Here is a 16,072-nt window from a genome sequence, read left to right on the forward strand (position 1 = left end):
TTCTGTGACTTAATTTTACCCGTAGCAAAGTAGTCAGCCTTACGTACGGGGAGGCGTTCTGGATGGGATTTGAACCCAGGTCCTGCTGTGTGAAGACCGGCGCCACTGTCACCTCGGCAACCGGGCCGCCCCAACCAGCCAGCCCAGCAGAAATTTAGGAGGATGCGCCTTTGCAACAGAGTTCCCCGAGAAGAAGTTTGTTCCAATAATTCTAATGATCCCTTCTACATACAGAGGGAAGAAGACATAAGAGGAAGAGGAACGATAGGATGGAGAGCACTAGGACGGAAATTGAAAAACAAATTTAATTTTTACATGGGTTGATTTTGTTTTTTTTTTTTTTTGCATAATTTACTTTCATGGAAACAAACTAAAGAAAACACTAACAAAACTTTGCAGACAAAAAAAAACCGCTCTTACCGCTCGTGTAAGACCCTCTACACGTCTCGCTGAAGGGGAGTATATATATGTATATGTACGTAAGGTATGTATGCTACCGGAAAATCGTTGCTAATTTTACGTAGAAAAAAAACACCACCCTTCCCTCCCGCCACCGTTCCGCGTCGTGTTCCATAAATGCAGGATACAAACTGTGGAATGATGTGTGTGTGTGTGTGTCGTAGGTTTTATGTTATTCGCGTTTCATACTTCCTCGGGAAGAGGTACGAAGATTGGAAGAATTTTGCCCTAAATCTGCACGATCGCTGCGTGTCCGTGTGTGTTTAAAAAAAGGAGGGGGCATTGAAGACGGACAAGGTTAGCCCAAGGAGGCTGGCTTAAAAATCGTCAACTAGTGTGTGTGTGTGTGTGTGTGTGTGTGTGTGTGTGTGTAAGCATTTTTGTTCGCATTTTCTTCGCACCGAAACCAGCTGTGTTGATTAGCTTTAGTTTAGTAAATCGTCTGCTTTCTGCTGATCGGTCCCAATAACAAACAGCTTCACGGTCATATCCTTCTTCCAGTAACCCAAAAAAAAGCTCCTAATACCCAGCAATGTTTTAGGTTAATGTGCGCCATTTAAATGCTGCTCCAACCCCGGGGAACCGACACCCTTCCCTAACACGCTCCCCCAATTTTGTCCCATATTTCAACACGTTTGTTCGGGAAGTGAGCCGTCTCGTACGCTACCGATTGCTAGGTTAGAAAATCAAGCTAGCGCACGTTTGCCCTTCCATCGATGACGCAGGTCCCGGATGTAGTGTCGCGGTTGCACCTTACTCTTACAGTAACTCTATAATGCGCATCTGTAGCTTCTGGATAAAATAGTAGCTGTATAGGCGTCGGGGCACGTTAGCGTTAGCGAGTCGTGTCTAGGGATTATTGTACCGGAAGATCGCGACACCGACCACACCGATCAGGATGGTGCCCACGAGGTAACCCCACATCATGATCTGAGAAGTTGAAGGTGAAATGAAATGGTTTTGTTGCTTCTGCTACGATAGTTTCCTTCCCATTACCTTGGACGATTCATTGCTTTGCACGGTTGGTGCAGCTTTTGTCTTTTGCTCTAGCTTCTGCGCCTGGCCCAACATCTTCTGGTACAGGTCCCGCTCATTGCGTGCTTCGCGCTTCGACTTTAGGATCAATTTGGATAATTCCTGTCGGCCAAGCATTAGGGAAAGCATTAGGAGCATTCCGAGGATGAATCGATCGTCTCACTTACCGACTGTATTAGCTTATCGTCAACATCGATCGTTGCTGCTTTTTGCAGCAACGTTATCGCACCAGCAGTGTCTCCTTTTGCATCCAAAATCTGTGGGAAAAAAGCGTTGCACATTATATGCTGTAGGGAGCTGTCCCGCCATCACACTTACCTTGCCCTTGCGAAACAAAGCCTTCGCATTGTTTGGCTGGCATTTTAGCACATGATCCACCGACTTGAGGGCAGCTTCGTGGGCCGAGATTTTAAGCTGAGCCAACGCGAGGTTATTGTACACTTTCATACGATCTTCCAGCAAATCCTGCAGCTCTGCGGTGGACAACTGATAAGAAAGAATGTAAGGGTTAAAAAAAACGCGGCTCTTACAGCGATCTTACAGAGCATGTAGGGCTTGCTTTCACAGCGATAAGCGAAAGCGAGCTGGGTTTGTTGTTTCTCTTTCCTAGCCCCTTACCTCAACCGAGCCTGCGCCCGATTCCATCATACCGCCGGCACTGACCGTATCGTCCAGATACTCCAACGCTCGCCGGTAGCTCTGTATTGCCAGATTGTACTCCTGCCGCTTCATCCAGTAGTTACCGCGTAATCGCTTCTTGTTACCGATCTCCTTTCGGGACGTGTACGTTCGCGCTTCGATGTCGCTTTCTTCTCGCATCGACACGAGCGTCACCGTGTAGGTAATGGTTGCATTTGGCGGAACTGTCCGTATCACCGGATCCAGCTCGGTAGGGTCTTTCAATCCGAGCTCGCCGTACGCGAAGCGAGGATTTACAATCACTTCCGCCACTTCTCCCTCGTTCATTAGCTTCAGCGCCATATCTAACCCTTGCACCACCTACGACGGAATTAATTATCGTTGTTAATGCGTAGAATGCGTTTTGTTATCATTCATCGATAATCCCACATACCTCTACGTCGTCGATTTGCACAACAAGATTAGTTTGCTCCTCCACCACCGTTCCATCGTCTAGCCGCCCGGTATAGTTGATCGTTACCAGGTCTTTACTGTCGGGCCTCAGCTCCGAGTGTCCCTTTTGCAGCACCTTCTTCAGCAGCGTTCCATTGCCCAGTATGTCCATGCATTCCGATTCGGGTTCGTTTTCTTCCGCAGCCGGGTTCGCTTCACTCTCAAGCTTTCGTTCTTGGTCGGTTGCCGCGTGCCCTGTGCCGGGTTCTTTGCTTTGTGCAGGTGCGGACACCACCGAGGAAGCCAGCTCTGCCCGTTCCTGTTCGTTTAGGTTCGAAAGGTCTTCGAAGGAACTGCTGCTTGACTTTTCCGCATCCATGATGACTCACGTAAAGTTGACTGGCTGTAGGCAAAAGGGGAAAACATGCATAGAGTAAGCACGGTTTAGAAAGCTTCACCAAGTGGTCACTATTATCACGGTAATCTGTAGCCACAACCACCGATCGTACATTCGAGAAAAAGATAGAAGGCCTTCACTTCAGATCTAACAAACGAACTGGACATCGAACGCTATTACAACAGCTTGGGCAAAACAGGCTTTCGCTGGCCGTGGCCTCTATCGAACATTCTCTGCGCAATGACGTCGTCAAAAAATGGCACTCGAAACACGGATGGGTATGGTGCAGAATGATCGTATTGAGGAGCACCAGCAAAACATGCGAATAACCGTAATCTTTCTCTCGAACACTCAGTTCACTCTATTTGAGCTGATGAAAACACGCAAAATTAGCAAATAATTAGCACCGAGTGCCAACATACCTTCTACAAAACGAAAGTTTTTCTGTCCGCAGTGTTTGAAGAAAAACAAATGCTAATAATGGTGCAGGCTTGACATACTCGATGAAACAGCAAAACAGCAATAATCGACGAAAAGGAAAATCGATTAAAGTTTCGGGAACAAATTGAAACCGAATTCTCGCTACTTTTTGTGTGTATTTTATCACAATATTTTTTCTTGATCATACAACTGTTTTTCTGATGAAAAAATCTTTCAATTGATGCATAAAGTAAAAAGTATAACCCCAAACGTGAGTAAATTTAAAACCGTCAATTTTCCTATCGTCTGAATCGGAAGACCAAACGTCTGCCGTGTCCCAAACGTCTGCTGTCAAAGTAACGTTTGTGCTGTCAAATTTTTCCCGTAGCTGCGGTTCTGTCTCTTTCGACGGCAATTGCCTCAATTTTCACATGTGCGTTTCTGCTGCTCCGACCGAAAAGTACAATTTTCATTGATTAATTGTTGTTCCACCCTTTTCCCGCATATCGTCATCTGTAGAGTGTAAAAGCGACGCGCCGGCAAGTGGTATTGACTGCAAAGATGAATCCGGAAAAGCTGAAGAAAATGCAGAGCGAGGTGCGCATCGGCGGCAAGGGCATGCCCCGCCGTAAGAAGAAGATCGTCCACACGAGCTCGGCCGTCGACGACAAGAAGCTGCAGCTGTCGTTGAAGAAGCTCGGAGTCAACACGATTCCCGGCATCGAGGAGGTGAACATGATCAAAAACGATGGTTCCGTGATCCACTTCAACAACCCAAAGACACAGGCATCCCTGGGCACCAACACGTTCGCCATCACCGGTCACAGCGAAACGAAAATGATCACGGAAATGCTGCCCAACATCATCTCCCAGCTCGGACCGGAAGGTTTGAATCAGCTGAAAAAGCTGGCCACGGCGGCCGCCGCCGAGGAGGATGACGATGTGCCGGAGCTGACCGAAAACTTTGAGGAGGTGTCGAAGAAGGAGGCGGAGACGAAAGAAGCTGCTGCTGCCGGTGCATCCAGCACTAAGGCGCCAGAGGTTCCAGCTTCTTCATAAGCACACAAACACACAACCCTTACACACACACACAAACCGATAGGCTCGCTGCTCTTAAGTAATACAACCTCCCCCTTTTGCTCTAGTATAACCCGTTTCGTTTTCTTTCCGATGGGTGCGCGCCACTGGACACTTGCAAGCCGAACGAACAAGCCCGCGCAGTAAACAAAACACATCTCTTTGCTCGCTTAAGGTAATGAGCCTTCATCTCCCATCACAGAGTAGTACATGGATTGCAGTTCTCTTAAAAATCATCTTCGCAATGTGTATGCTTAATAACACAACACCTCCCCCCCCCCAACACACACACACACGCACTACGCCTAATTATATTTTGGATAGTGTTTTTCTCCTATAAGCCATGGTAATGGAATTGCTTTGTTGAACAACCAAGTTGTAACGGACGGAGTTCCGTGGCTGAAATGTGTATGTTCGTCGAAAGTATGGTGACATTTTAAGAATTAAAAAGCTAATGTGTAACTATCTCCTCCGTCCGTCATGTGACGACGAGTGTTTCGAGGTAGGGTAACTGTAACCGATGGTATTTACTGTTCATTTACTATGGAATAGGATAATGAGAAACGGTAGCGAATAAGTGCGCTGACTGCCAAACACTAGCACCTTGTCGGGGATGGTGTGGTGGAAGGCGTTACCCGCGAGCGATCTCAGATGCTGGAGTCGTTTTGGCCGAGCCTGCATTGGATAAAAGCATCGAGGAACTGGTATTTCTATTATATACTTTTCCGCCAGGGTATTGCGGATAGAGAAGAAATGGGGATAAATGATAAAAAAGCGGTCGAATTGTAGCGTGCCAAAAAGCTAGGTTATGTTGCGAAGGTGGTGAGGCGCACTATAAACAAAGGATTGTTCCCTGAGTTGGTTTGCTGGTAGATGATAACGCTATATTAAAACTTTAAGAAACGAAAGGACTAGGAAATTATGCAGCTGTCGATAGTTAAAACTGTTGCTAACTCTGGCTAGCTTTGCTGCATTAAACACATTGCATTCCCCCAGCAGAACGATCTGTCAACTCGCAGCATGGAGGTTATGTACACCCGGCAATCAATAATGCTAAAAATAGTTTGCTTACTTTGCAGCGTTCATTCCATTTACTATGGTAAAGCAGATTGTAAAGCGGTAAAGAAGCTGCACATTTGCACCGCAATCGGAAATAGCGGTTAACCACCAATCCGAACTACGATGAATGTTTTCTTGATAAGAACAACCACAAACATACGAGCGATGCTGATTGTTATGATTGTTACGAATATGTGTACGAATGCGTGCCTGACTCTATGTGTGTGTGTGTGTGTGTACTTAGGAGCAGAAGCTATTACTTCCGCATTGGGACTCTGCGCGCGTTCGCAAAGGCTGGAAAAGAGAAAGGACATGTGGTCCGACCCATATCGATTTAGTCTGCAACATGCTGCAGAGTAAATCTCCCTTACACTTCCGGAAAAAGATTCAGAGTCTTCGTTCGTATGTTGTTTTCCAAACCCGCTCATGGTCAATCCCATCGCCGCTCGTCATTAGTCATCATCTGTAGAATAATGCGCTAAAGGAACAGGTCGCATGCGATCTCCTCCGTTTTATTTACACTTCAAATTGGTCGTCTCTGAATTTTCAGCAGCGCTTTCGCAAGATTGTTGTTGCGTACGCTAATGCAATGAATGGAACCACTTACACACTTCATCTAGAACGAATCCTACAGTAATTGCCAAACGTGAAGGTAAGTATAATTCTGGCTGCGGTTGATTAGTATCGGTATGTAACGGTATCAATGACCCCCTTCATTATTATTATTTTATCGATGCGTCTTGGTTTGCTATCCATTCACTATCCTATTTAAGAGGGGTGTGTATCCTGGGTGCTTCCCCGACTTGCTCTGAGACTGTCATGCAATTAGTTATCAAAAAACGAGTTGAAATGTAACAAGACTGTATCGAGTAACACTGAGGATATACACAGCTAATGTAAATAGTCTTACCCTTATTACCCCCTACAGTCGTGTAGTTCTTGTGTAGTTTCATGTATGTGTGTGTGTGTCTGTTTGTATTTTCAAATTCTCCTAGCCACGTCTCCTCCCCCCGCCTCCCCACAACACAGCGAGGGGTTGCGATCAACTTCTTCCACGACATTCCGACTCCGAGACCCGCGGCGATGATGGCGATCGTGTGTTGTTGTTTCTGATGACGACGGCGTGGGCATTATTGATGCTGTAGGTTCCAACCGACATGTGCACCAACATGCACCGTTACATAAAATCATCGTAGTCATCGTAATCATCATACTTTGTGGCATATTCGTTCAGCGTGGACTGAAAGGGCGAAAAGGAGAATGGCATCGTTAGTAGCCGGTTTCCATGGATACGCACTGCTGGGATGATGATTTTAGAAGCTACTTACATTCTCGCCTTCCACACGCAACTTCGCTTTCACCTTAATGCCTTTGGTCTTCTTTGGCTTGTCACCTTTTTCGACCTTCTGCTTTTCCAAGTACAAGTTGTCTAGGGTAGTTTTAGCTTTCCTGATGTTGTTTGATGATACTGTAACAAAGTGGCAGTGAAAAACGAGACAATTCATCAAACATTCACCATGCCCCTCCATCGCGTGCATACTTACAGCTGGCAAAAAGTTTAAGCAGGAGCTCTTCTAAAAATCCTTGATACTCGGGGTCCGCACGGTAGTTGGAAAGCTTTTTGCTAATCGCTTCCGCTAGTTCGCTAAATTCCTCCTTTGTGGTCGGATGCATACCATCGATACCGTTGCCCGATGACATCGGCCCAATGCCGAGCGTTTCCATCGCCGTTTGAAGGTCATTCTCTTCCTGGAGCTTCTGCAACCTTCGCTTTTCGGCCAATCTTTGTTCCGGTGTTAGGTTAGCTTCCTCCTCCTCTTCGCGTTGAAGCCGTTCCAGTTCTTCCTTTTTTAGTTTCTAAAACGAAACAACATCAAACAAAACGCGCATTAATGCACTGAACCCAAGGCGCACAATTGCTTATTCAATTATTGTTTTTTTCGAGAACCTTCTGTGGGGCAGCTTTCTTCGGTTTGGCATTTTTAGTAGGTGTATCTTCCAGCTTCGGTGCATCCTTCTTCTCCTCCTCCTCGTCGTCATCCTCCCAGTTGTCCTGTTAAAAGTGGAAGATAAATTACATCAAACAGTTCGTTGAATCACAATTTTCGAAAGAGTGTGATTTAGTGAGCAGAGCGACGAACTAACTGCCGCCTGTGTTGGTACTTCTCATAGGTAGTAGTAGGTAGTGGGGCAACCCATTGCTTAACAGTCACGGTAAACTGGAATGCAGCTCCCAATTTACTTTCTACTGGACCAACATGCCACGCATGGTACTACACGCATGCACGTTTGTGCCAAATCCACATACCTTTACATCATCCTCGTCCTCACCAGCCCACTTGTTCACGTCCGCCTTGGCAAACAGCTGCTCGGACTTCTGTTCCGCCAATGCTTCTGAAAAGAGGATGCAAGCCACACGTTACGTTTGAGGTGATGTATTTATAGTCGCGCCACTACGGATGCACTGTCGCATTGTGTGCCATTTTCAAACATTGCCACCGTCGTCGCACAATTCGATCCTGTGATATCACCGTCGTGGCACACTGGTGAAAGCACGGAAAAACAATGCACGTAGGATGTGGAAAACGCAAAAAGCACGAACACGAACACGACTCTGAACGTACCCCAATCTTCCTCCATCGTGCGACAAGGGTTAGCAACTCGGCAGTTGAGCTCGGGGTTACACACTATTATTCGCCAGCGAATTGTTGTATCTTGTCCTTCGAGAAAACCCTTCTCCAAGCAGAGCAAACGTCGTGGATAACTTTGCCCTTCTTTTTTCGATTGTGTATTTTTTACATCTTCTTGACAACTGTCGAGCGGAGCAGAATGCACGCGTTGGAACGGTTCCGTCGATTGTCGCGTGGTGCTCTAAAGTAAATATTCAAATGAATCATTTCTATTGGAAAAACGTATTTCAATCCATTTTTATCGATCTTAATTAGAACAATATGTGTTTCATGTAGCGAAAAACTACCAACAACTTACAAGGCAAACTCGTAATATATTCAAAAAGTTGTTTATATTTGTCTTCCAAGTGACCAAACATGCGCGAACAATATTTTGTGCCAGAGTTGAAGTGGAAACTGACAGTTCAATTTCCGTGAACGTGACGTTTGAAACGTCAATCGTATCTGGCTCTCTTTCCGGTTGCCAGCTTTCGCTTGGAAGGTTGTTTTCGGTATCATCAAAAAGTATTTTTTGATCAAGGTACGTGTAAAATAGCGCAATTCTCGTGCCCCTTGTACCATCTGATCATTAATGAACCACTCTTCTTCCCGTAGGTGTAAGTGAACAGCCAGCCAAGATGGCCAAGTCCAAGAATCACACCAATCACAATCAGAGTAAGTGAGACGTCCTGCCGTCTGTGTGCCTTTCTGACGATCGGTGCCGGAAAAGCGAACTCCCGGCGTATCGCTGAAAAACACATTGCATTAATTGCTGTTTTTATCTTACAGACCAAAAGGCACACAAGAACGGTATCAAGAAGCCCAAGCGCAAGCGTCATGAGTCGAAGCGTGGTGTAAGTAAACCTTGATTAGCAGGATGTGTGGTGGTGGTGTACACGATGCGTCGTGGAAGATCGCAGTGTTTGTAATCCTGTACCCGATTGTTTTCTTTTGACGTTGAACAGATGTGCCAGAAGTTCCTGCGCAATCTTCGGTTCTCCAAGAAGGGTAACGTTTCGCACGAGGAGTCCCTGAAGCGCGCCGAAGAACGTAAGGCCAAGTTCGCTGGTCAGCCCGCCCCGGTGAAGCTGTAGAAAGTACGGAGAGCTGTGTATCGTACAATTTTCCATACAAATGCGAACGACATGGGCGGAGTGATTGTGTGGGCGTGAAGAAATAAAGCGAAAGCGTTAAAAGGACAACAAATAGTTTATTAAAACACTCTTTAAAGACGCGCTTACTCAAAAATAGAATCTAGCCCATCTAAATTAACTAAGTTAGCTCCCTTCTCGGGGCTCATCACCGCTGAAGGATGCCTGGTAAGCTTGCCAGCCTTAAGCCGTGCCGTAACGGTCGAAGAAGTCAAGGTAAATCGTGGTCCAGCCAGTGCGGTGCTTTCCTCCTCTTGCTTACTTACGCGACTGTTCTCATCTTGCATGGTGCTGGAAGATTTGACTATCGAGGCAAGCCCAGAACTTGACTCAGGTATTCTCTTTTTCGAAAAGATGGAGTATTTGACGGTAAGACCACCGCTCAGCTTTGGTTTCTCCGTAGCACTAACACTGGATGAGGCAGCGCCGGCCGGGTTGGCGCTTAAACCACCGCGCATGAGTGGCGCAAGCCCTATGCTGCTAGTCTTAACACGAAGATACGGTGAAGTTGAGTCTATAATTTTACGAACCTTCTCCGACAAGGGCGTACTGTTGTTGAGGTCCGGCATTGGACGCTTCCGACCAACCTTCGGCCGTTGGTCTGGTGTGTTCGGTATGGTATCGTCCGGCGAACCAACACTTTCGGTCGACGTATTGACGCATCTTTCTGTCGCCTGTTGTTTTAGCAGATGCTCCAGGCGATATATCTCACTATCGGACGTGGCTAGCTTATCTTCCAGCGCTTTGTTTTTTCTTCGCTGCTCTGTTATGCTATTCTGAAGATGGCTTATACGCTCCGATTGAGATTTTCGCTTCATCTCTTGCGCTTGTAGCTCACGTTTCAGCGCTACGGCTAGTGTGATGGCTGCCTCACGGCTCATATTATTCGTGAGCATCTGTTCCACCTCTTGGACGGTATCGTCGAGTACTTGCTTTACCGACATGTACAGTTCTAGCTTCCTTCGCATGCCCTCCAGCTCCTCCTGCACCTTTACCAACGTTTTTCGATCGCCTCGCATCATGTCCAGCTCGTGCTTCAGCGCAAACATAGCCGTATTTTTGCTCCGTATCTCTTCCTCCAAGCCCAGTAACGTTTTTCGCATCTTTTTCTGTTCGTTTTTATGTTGCGCTGCATTTGTTTCATAAGTTTTTAGCGATTTTTCCTGCTCGCGTATTTTCAGCGTAAGATTGTCCAGCTTTTCCAACAACGAGGCACTGTCTTCGGTCGTGTCAAGATTGGCCGTTACATTGAAGTACACTTTGATTAGTCTAGCGGCTGTGCAACGATCACGGCACTGGGGACAGGTTTTGGATCTAAAACGGACACGGTTTGAATGAAACAGAGAACCTTCCCGCCGGCTTACAACCTTCCGAGTCTCTTACCTTTCAAGCCACTGTAGCAGACAGATGTGATGGAACATGTGGCCACACGGTGTTATATTTACTTCGGCCGATGGTACAAACATATCCGAACAGATGGGACACACTAAATTCATCTTAAAGCTTTTAATTCACGGTAAAAAATAAGTAAAAAAGATAAACACGGCATTCAAGCGCGCGCGCCCGTTTCGTTTGGAATAAACAAAGTTTTCTTCTTCGTGTTCTTCTTTACAAGCTGACGAGGTCCCGTGAGTGCTATAGCCTGCTTTGCTTGTTTTAGATTGAAGGTTGTTTGAGGTTGTATGAAAGAAAACGTAGCATATGATAATAAAGTTTATTTTCCAACAGTTTGAACACATTTATTATCATATTTTATTAAAAATAAGAATTTAAGCACGGCTAGCAGCCAATGTTTTGAACAACTGACAATTTAATTTTAATGTTGTGTCATCGCCGGTTTACAGTGCTGTGCCCAATTCTTCTCATCCAGATGCGAAGACAACAAATCCGTGTGCGTTCACAGGAAACACTCAGCGCTTCTTGTTTGTTTGCCGGTAATTTTAATTGTGATAACTATTTTTCTTTACGTACTAATCGAAATATGTACTGAAGTGTGTGCAAGTGAGTGTGCTAAGCAAAGTGAATAATATTCAACGGTGGAATGGAATGATGTACCAAGCTGCAACAGACGGAGTCCCGTTCGTCCTAGATCCGCGATAGTAGAGGTATGTGGTTCTTGGAAATGAAAGCTCGAAACAAAAGGAATGCAAAAATGATATTAATGAATATTCATCGAGCGAAACAGCATCCAGAAAGGGTTGTGCTCTTTCAGGACGAATGATATGGCGATATTGATCCGGGCGGTCATTATGCAAATTAGACGAGCATGATAAGGCTAGGTTATGGCGACTTCAGGCTGACAATCTATAATCGTCTTTTGTTGTCTGCTTTGTGAAACACTCCTCGTTAAATTAACACACTATAACTTCCAAGAACCGAACATTCCCATAAGCTGCTGAGGACTTTGGACTACGACGTGCCTTACTACGAGGTCTACTGGAAGGTATGACCGAGGTTTGCGAGCTCCTTTGAGCTTCGAAACGAAGGTCTTGCAAGAAAACGTACTAAATCATTGAAACAGTAACCAAGGGTTGGACAAACACACCAAATAAACAGACTAGTTTATTGAACTTCCACAAAACAAAGCAAAAACGTACTTTAAAGCAATGCTACTAGACACGGTGAGATCAAGTTGTACACTGTGAACGGTATGTGCGAACAATCGTTACTGCAAGCATGTTTGCACCGATCGACCATATTTACTGTTACAGAACGTTAAATGTTCTAGCATAAATATTCGCAAAATAGCATTCACGTTCTTGATCGTCGGCCGGCTAAGGTTAGCTTCGTTGTCTTCCGGCTTATGCCAGTGCTTGGGAAACGGAACTGGAATCAGATGTAGCACTGGGATATCTAAAAGCAAGTAAGAACATTAATTGGGATGAGTTTTAAAGACCTTTAGTTTCTTAAACACTTAAACCATGTGCGTCGTACTTCTCTTCAGGAACGGCAGATGATCATCTTCGATGCGATTGTAGAGCGTTTGGTCGAGAAACATCTCGCTACTCTTGGGATCCTTCACCAGCAGCTTGTTCTGTCGCAGGCTGCTCTCGATTTTGCTTAACCGCCGGTGGTAGTTGCGCGTGTTGGGAAAGAAGTTGTAGAACTTCGGATCTTCGCTTCCAATCAAATCCAGCAGCACCAGCAGCTGGACGCGATCAATTTCACGCATCGATTTACCCAACGCCTTCGAAACGTACGGAGCCGTCGTCCATTTGGTTGCCAAGTGCTTCGATCCGTACAGCGAGTCCGTTGCGGACCACTTGCGGAACGCTTCCTCCCCGTCGAAGAACAGCAGCATCAGGCTGAGGTCCGTATTGTTGCGCAGAAGCTTCAGTGCCGATTCGGTCGTTTTCGCTAGGTTCAGCATCATCGCACAGGGTACGGCCGAATCGACGGCACCGACGAATGCATGCTCTCGGAAGTACTTACTGTCGTAGTGGCAGGCGAGCGCCAGGTACTTGTCGGCCGCCGGGTTCAGTTTGCCCACGATGTTGGTGAACTTGAGCATTCCAAAGTGGGGCGCTTTCTGGTTGAACTCGTCCAGCTCCACGGTGAAGCCGAGCGCTTTCAGTTCCTGGACGATGCTACGCCTCACCTCGCTGTGCGTGGCGGTCCCGACGATTCGGGGTTTAAGGATGCTTTTGAGCATGCTGTCGAAGTGCGATTCATTCGTTCGGGTCGACACGATTCGCATCTGTTCGAGGGTTAGCTGACCATTGCTCTGGAAAATTGTGGCAAAAGTTACATTTGGTAAATACATTTGAATTAATAACTTCGAATGAAAGGTGCATCTCAATTGCACCATTATTAAATGTAAAGCTACTGCAGCAGAACGGTGCAGTATCACAACAGTTTTGAGTGCATTGAACTCGTTTGTTGTGATAAATAGCAATTGTTCAGAATAGCTATTCAATTTATGCATTTTATTCTATGCTAATAGCACCGGGAAGGTGGTTGGGCCGCCTTTGTGTACGAACCGAACAAAACAGTACCGGAATACTCGGACATACTACAATTACATCATGCTGTGCCATTCTACTTTCACTGCAACAGTTTCCCATTTATGTTATGTTCAATAAACTCTTGGAACTACTGGTCACATGCTGTCGGTGCCGGAAGAAGGATTAGCTACCTCTGCTGCAGTCAACCCGAACAGCAGGTTCGAGACTTAACTGCCCTCCCCAGTGGAGCCTTTTAATGATGATGCATGTATCGGTTGGTAAATCTTTGCGGGTGTTCCCTTTATCAGCTGCAAACCAGCAAGCTTAAGGTGGGATTATTTAGCAGAAAAATAAAAGGTTATTGATTTGAAAAATAGGTTATGATGAAAGCTGTTAAGAAACTAAACTAAACAGCTTTGCCATCTACTGGGACAAAGAACAGTGAAGCACCACGGTGAGCAGGTTGATGAAAGTGAAACACGGATCTATATACTGAGCTGCGCAAACTGGCTCAGACCTCGCTCCCCACCAGCAACAACAACGCCACCTAGAAGCTGTACCTACCTGTTGAATCGGCAATATCGTGAAGGTCACTAGAAGGCAGGAAACGATTCGTAGCCACTCCATTCCGCTGCTGGTGGTGAACATTTTGGCCGTTCGATTTGATGTCGGTGTTTTTTGTTGGGAGTCTCTGTGGAGACTGTTGACAAACTCTGATAACGCGCCGCTGGTGCTAGTTCGGTCAACAGAATCTTCTTCAACACCGTCACTTCACAACTCACTCCTAATCTATGCTGCTCATTGTTTGTTTAGTTGTAACTAAATTTTAAGCTAAAAGCTCCCTTTTCTTAGACTGATGTTCTCCTCCCAAGACTTGTGCTGTGTGACGTAGCAAAACTGGTACTGGTACAAAAGCACACAAAAATCACCGACCGACTGACGATCGTGACTCGAGACTCACGAGTGAAAGTTACCCAACACAACCGACCGACCGACCGACCGAGCGCGATGACGTGCAAACAGTGAATGGAGCACACTCGTACAACGCCACCACTCCATCGCACGTACGGTCGTGCTACGGTGGCATGCTGGCTTTGCTGGGGTGTTACTGTAATACCGTACCACCCCCGGAAACCCAAACCCCAAACCCTCGGGTGGACACAGTTTTATGTCTTGCTTCGTCGCTGTGGGGCCTGCCGGGTGGTGATGCATACGAGGAATTTCCAGCCGCTTCACCAGACACAGCTTCCCATCGTTCCCAGCGACAGTGCGGGATAATTTTTGTCAGCAGATCTGTTTTGTTAATTATTATTTTCTACCGTAAGATTCCGTCCATTCGTTTGGGAAATATTACAGCAACAAAAAAAAAAAAAGGTGCTCTGAAAAAAAGGTGTCTGTTTGTTGCAGAACTCACACATCGAACAGCACGCATATAAATGGGCACGCACTGTCAAACCACATGGGACACGTGGGTGCGCTCAGCCATGCATTATCACATTTTAAGGACTACAAAGTGATAACGAGAAGAGCAGAGAGCGGCGACCACGACAAATAGCGCATCCGTGCGGGGCAGAGAGAGTGAGAGAGACGAGATTATCTTGCAGCGATTGAAAAAGCAGGAACTTCACAGAAGCAAACCTAGAGGCAAACAGGCTTAGACGGGAGAGAATATCGGAAATCAAGACGCCAACGCCGTCCCGGCCGGGGCAAGGACGATATCATGGTATCTTAAAATCGAACATAACAACACGCGCCCACCGCTCGCTCCGTGTGTCGCAAGGATGATGAACTGGGGCAAGGACCGATAGTTCCGCCAAGTTGACCAAGGAGGCGACGTGGCGTGGGCCTAAAGAAGGCAGGGACGATGTGGAATTGTGGAAAACAGATTAAAGGACGATTCAAGGATAACGCCAACCATGTCGGTCGGAATGTGAAACCGGGAGGCGGAGCGAGATGAGAGCTGTTGTTGTGGTCTTGCTGCTGATGATGGACGGTAATCGGTGTTTGGAGCAAGTTTCGCCAACTGCTCCACACGCCGTTGGAAATCCTGGCAAATCATCTGTTATCGATGCAACAAGATGAGCCGGTTTCTATGTGATAAGATTAGTATTGTAAGAGGTTCGATCGTGCAATTTTGTTAATTGTTCGAGGAAAGGGATAATATGTCGCACAATTTGGAAGGATATTGTGGGGTGGGTTGTTTTTTATATGATTGTAAATAATACAGGCAAAAGTAAGCACCAGCTAATTAAGTTGATTCGCAATCAATTTCAATTGCTTTCCATGGTTTCGCTAGCGATAGCGCCGTTATCGGTTTGAATGTCGATAACGATAATGGAGGTGGTGGCACGTGCTGTGGGAGGAGACTGGTTGATTTCCGCTTCGTTTGTGTGCTCCAATCAAACGACTACCACCTACCGTTTTACGACAAATTAAATGTCATATCCATTACTTTTGTATTCCTTTATATTGCCTGTCGCGAACACACACAGATGGGAATGGGCGGCAACATTGGGCAGTTTGAACTAAATGGGACCCATTTTGCTATTGATGGCACGCACAGGATGCATGAGAAATGTGTCTGCTGTACTGTCGTACACATTTCTGACGATAACAGCGGAAAGAACCGGGATATTGCATACGTTTAAGCTGCAGGATTCGAGAAAAGTATGCCTAAGTGTGGGGGATTTCCAGGACATGTCTCAATTATGCAACACAAAATGGAATCTTCGTATGCGTAAGTCCTCTGGTGGATGGTAGGATTAAAAAGGAATTATTTACTATGGATCT

The 16,072-nt window shown here is 46.1% G+C and overlaps 6 protein-coding genes across 7 annotated transcripts; 2 read left to right on the plus strand and 4 right to left on the minus strand.

Annotated features, from left to right (window-relative positions):
• Positions 1-319: 319 nt before the first annotated feature.
• On the minus strand, positions 320-3,497 carry LOC118514350 (peptidyl-prolyl cis-trans isomerase FKBP8). 2 transcript variants are annotated; one of them, XM_036061171.1, is made up of 7 exons: positions 3,385-3,497; positions 2,567-2,968; positions 2,113-2,493; positions 1,813-1,980; positions 1,662-1,751; positions 1,456-1,596; positions 320-1,389 (listed from the first exon to the last, which is right to left on the minus strand). In XM_036061171.1, exons 2-7 carry the CDS (start codon positions 2,942-2,944, stop codon positions 1,309-1,311), a joined length of 1,239 nt encoding a protein of 412 aa, XP_035917064.1. In that variant the 5' UTR covers positions 2,945-2,968; positions 3,385-3,497; the 3' UTR covers positions 320-1,308. The 2 variants fall into 2 exon arrangements, with proteins under 2 accessions (XP_035917064.1, XP_035917065.1); XM_036061172.1 differs by lacking the exon at positions 3,385-3,497 and adding an exon at positions 3,075-3,332.
• Positions 3,498-3,703: 206 nt separating this feature from the next.
• On the plus strand, positions 3,704-4,976 carry LOC118514358 (transcription factor BTF3 homolog 4). Its single transcript, XM_036061180.1, has 2 exons — positions 3,704-3,815; positions 3,902-4,976. Exon 2 carries the CDS (start codon positions 3,944-3,946, stop codon positions 4,439-4,441), a length of 498 nt encoding a protein of 165 aa, XP_035917073.1. The 5' UTR covers positions 3,704-3,815; positions 3,902-3,943; the 3' UTR covers positions 4,442-4,976.
• Positions 4,977-6,009: 1,033 nt separating this feature from the next.
• On the minus strand, positions 6,010-8,394 carry LOC118514357 (eukaryotic translation initiation factor 3 subunit J). Its single transcript, XM_036061179.1, has 6 exons — positions 8,143-8,394; positions 7,827-7,912; positions 7,467-7,571; positions 7,063-7,375; positions 6,847-6,986; positions 6,010-6,758 (listed from the first exon to the last, which is right to left on the minus strand). The coding sequence occupies exons 1-6, from the start codon at positions 8,156-8,158 to the stop codon at positions 6,696-6,698; spliced, it is 723 nt and encodes a 240-aa protein (XP_035917072.1). The 5' UTR covers positions 8,159-8,394; the 3' UTR covers positions 6,010-6,695.
• A 184-nt stretch (positions 8,395-8,578) lies between these two features.
• On the plus strand, positions 8,579-9,393 carry LOC118514359 (60S ribosomal protein L29). Its single transcript, XM_036061181.1, has 4 exons — positions 8,579-8,728; positions 8,803-8,862; positions 8,977-9,041; positions 9,153-9,393. Exons 2-4 carry the CDS (start codon positions 8,826-8,828, stop codon positions 9,279-9,281), a joined length of 231 nt encoding a protein of 76 aa, XP_035917074.1. The 5' UTR covers positions 8,579-8,728; positions 8,803-8,825; the 3' UTR covers positions 9,282-9,393.
• On the minus strand, positions 9,378-11,108 carry LOC118514356 (E3 ubiquitin-protein ligase TRAIP). Its single transcript, XM_036061178.1, has 2 exons — positions 10,722-11,108; positions 9,378-10,652 (listed from the first exon to the last, which is right to left on the minus strand). The coding sequence occupies exons 1-2, from the start codon at positions 10,832-10,834 to the stop codon at positions 9,425-9,427; spliced, it is 1,341 nt and encodes a 446-aa protein (XP_035917071.1). The 5' UTR covers positions 10,835-11,108; the 3' UTR covers positions 9,378-9,424.
• A 761-nt stretch (positions 11,109-11,869) lies between these two features.
• Positions 11,870-14,485, minus strand: LOC118514389 (glutaminyl-peptide cyclotransferase-like). The gene is made up of 3 exons (XM_036061266.1): positions 13,847-14,485; positions 12,273-13,062; positions 11,870-12,191 (listed from the first exon to the last, which is right to left on the minus strand). Exons 1-3 carry the CDS (start codon positions 13,928-13,930, stop codon positions 12,004-12,006), a joined length of 1,062 nt encoding a protein of 353 aa, XP_035917159.1. The 5' UTR covers positions 13,931-14,485; the 3' UTR covers positions 11,870-12,003.
• Between the last annotated feature and the right edge of the window lie 1,587 nt (positions 14,486-16,072).

The sequence above is a fragment of the Anopheles stephensi genome, chromosome 3, assembly GCF_013141755.1.
Source record: "Anopheles stephensi strain Indian chromosome 3, UCI_ANSTEP_V1.0, whole genome shotgun sequence".
Classification (NCBI taxonomy): Eukaryota; Metazoa; Arthropoda; class Insecta; order Diptera; family Culicidae; genus Anopheles; species Anopheles stephensi.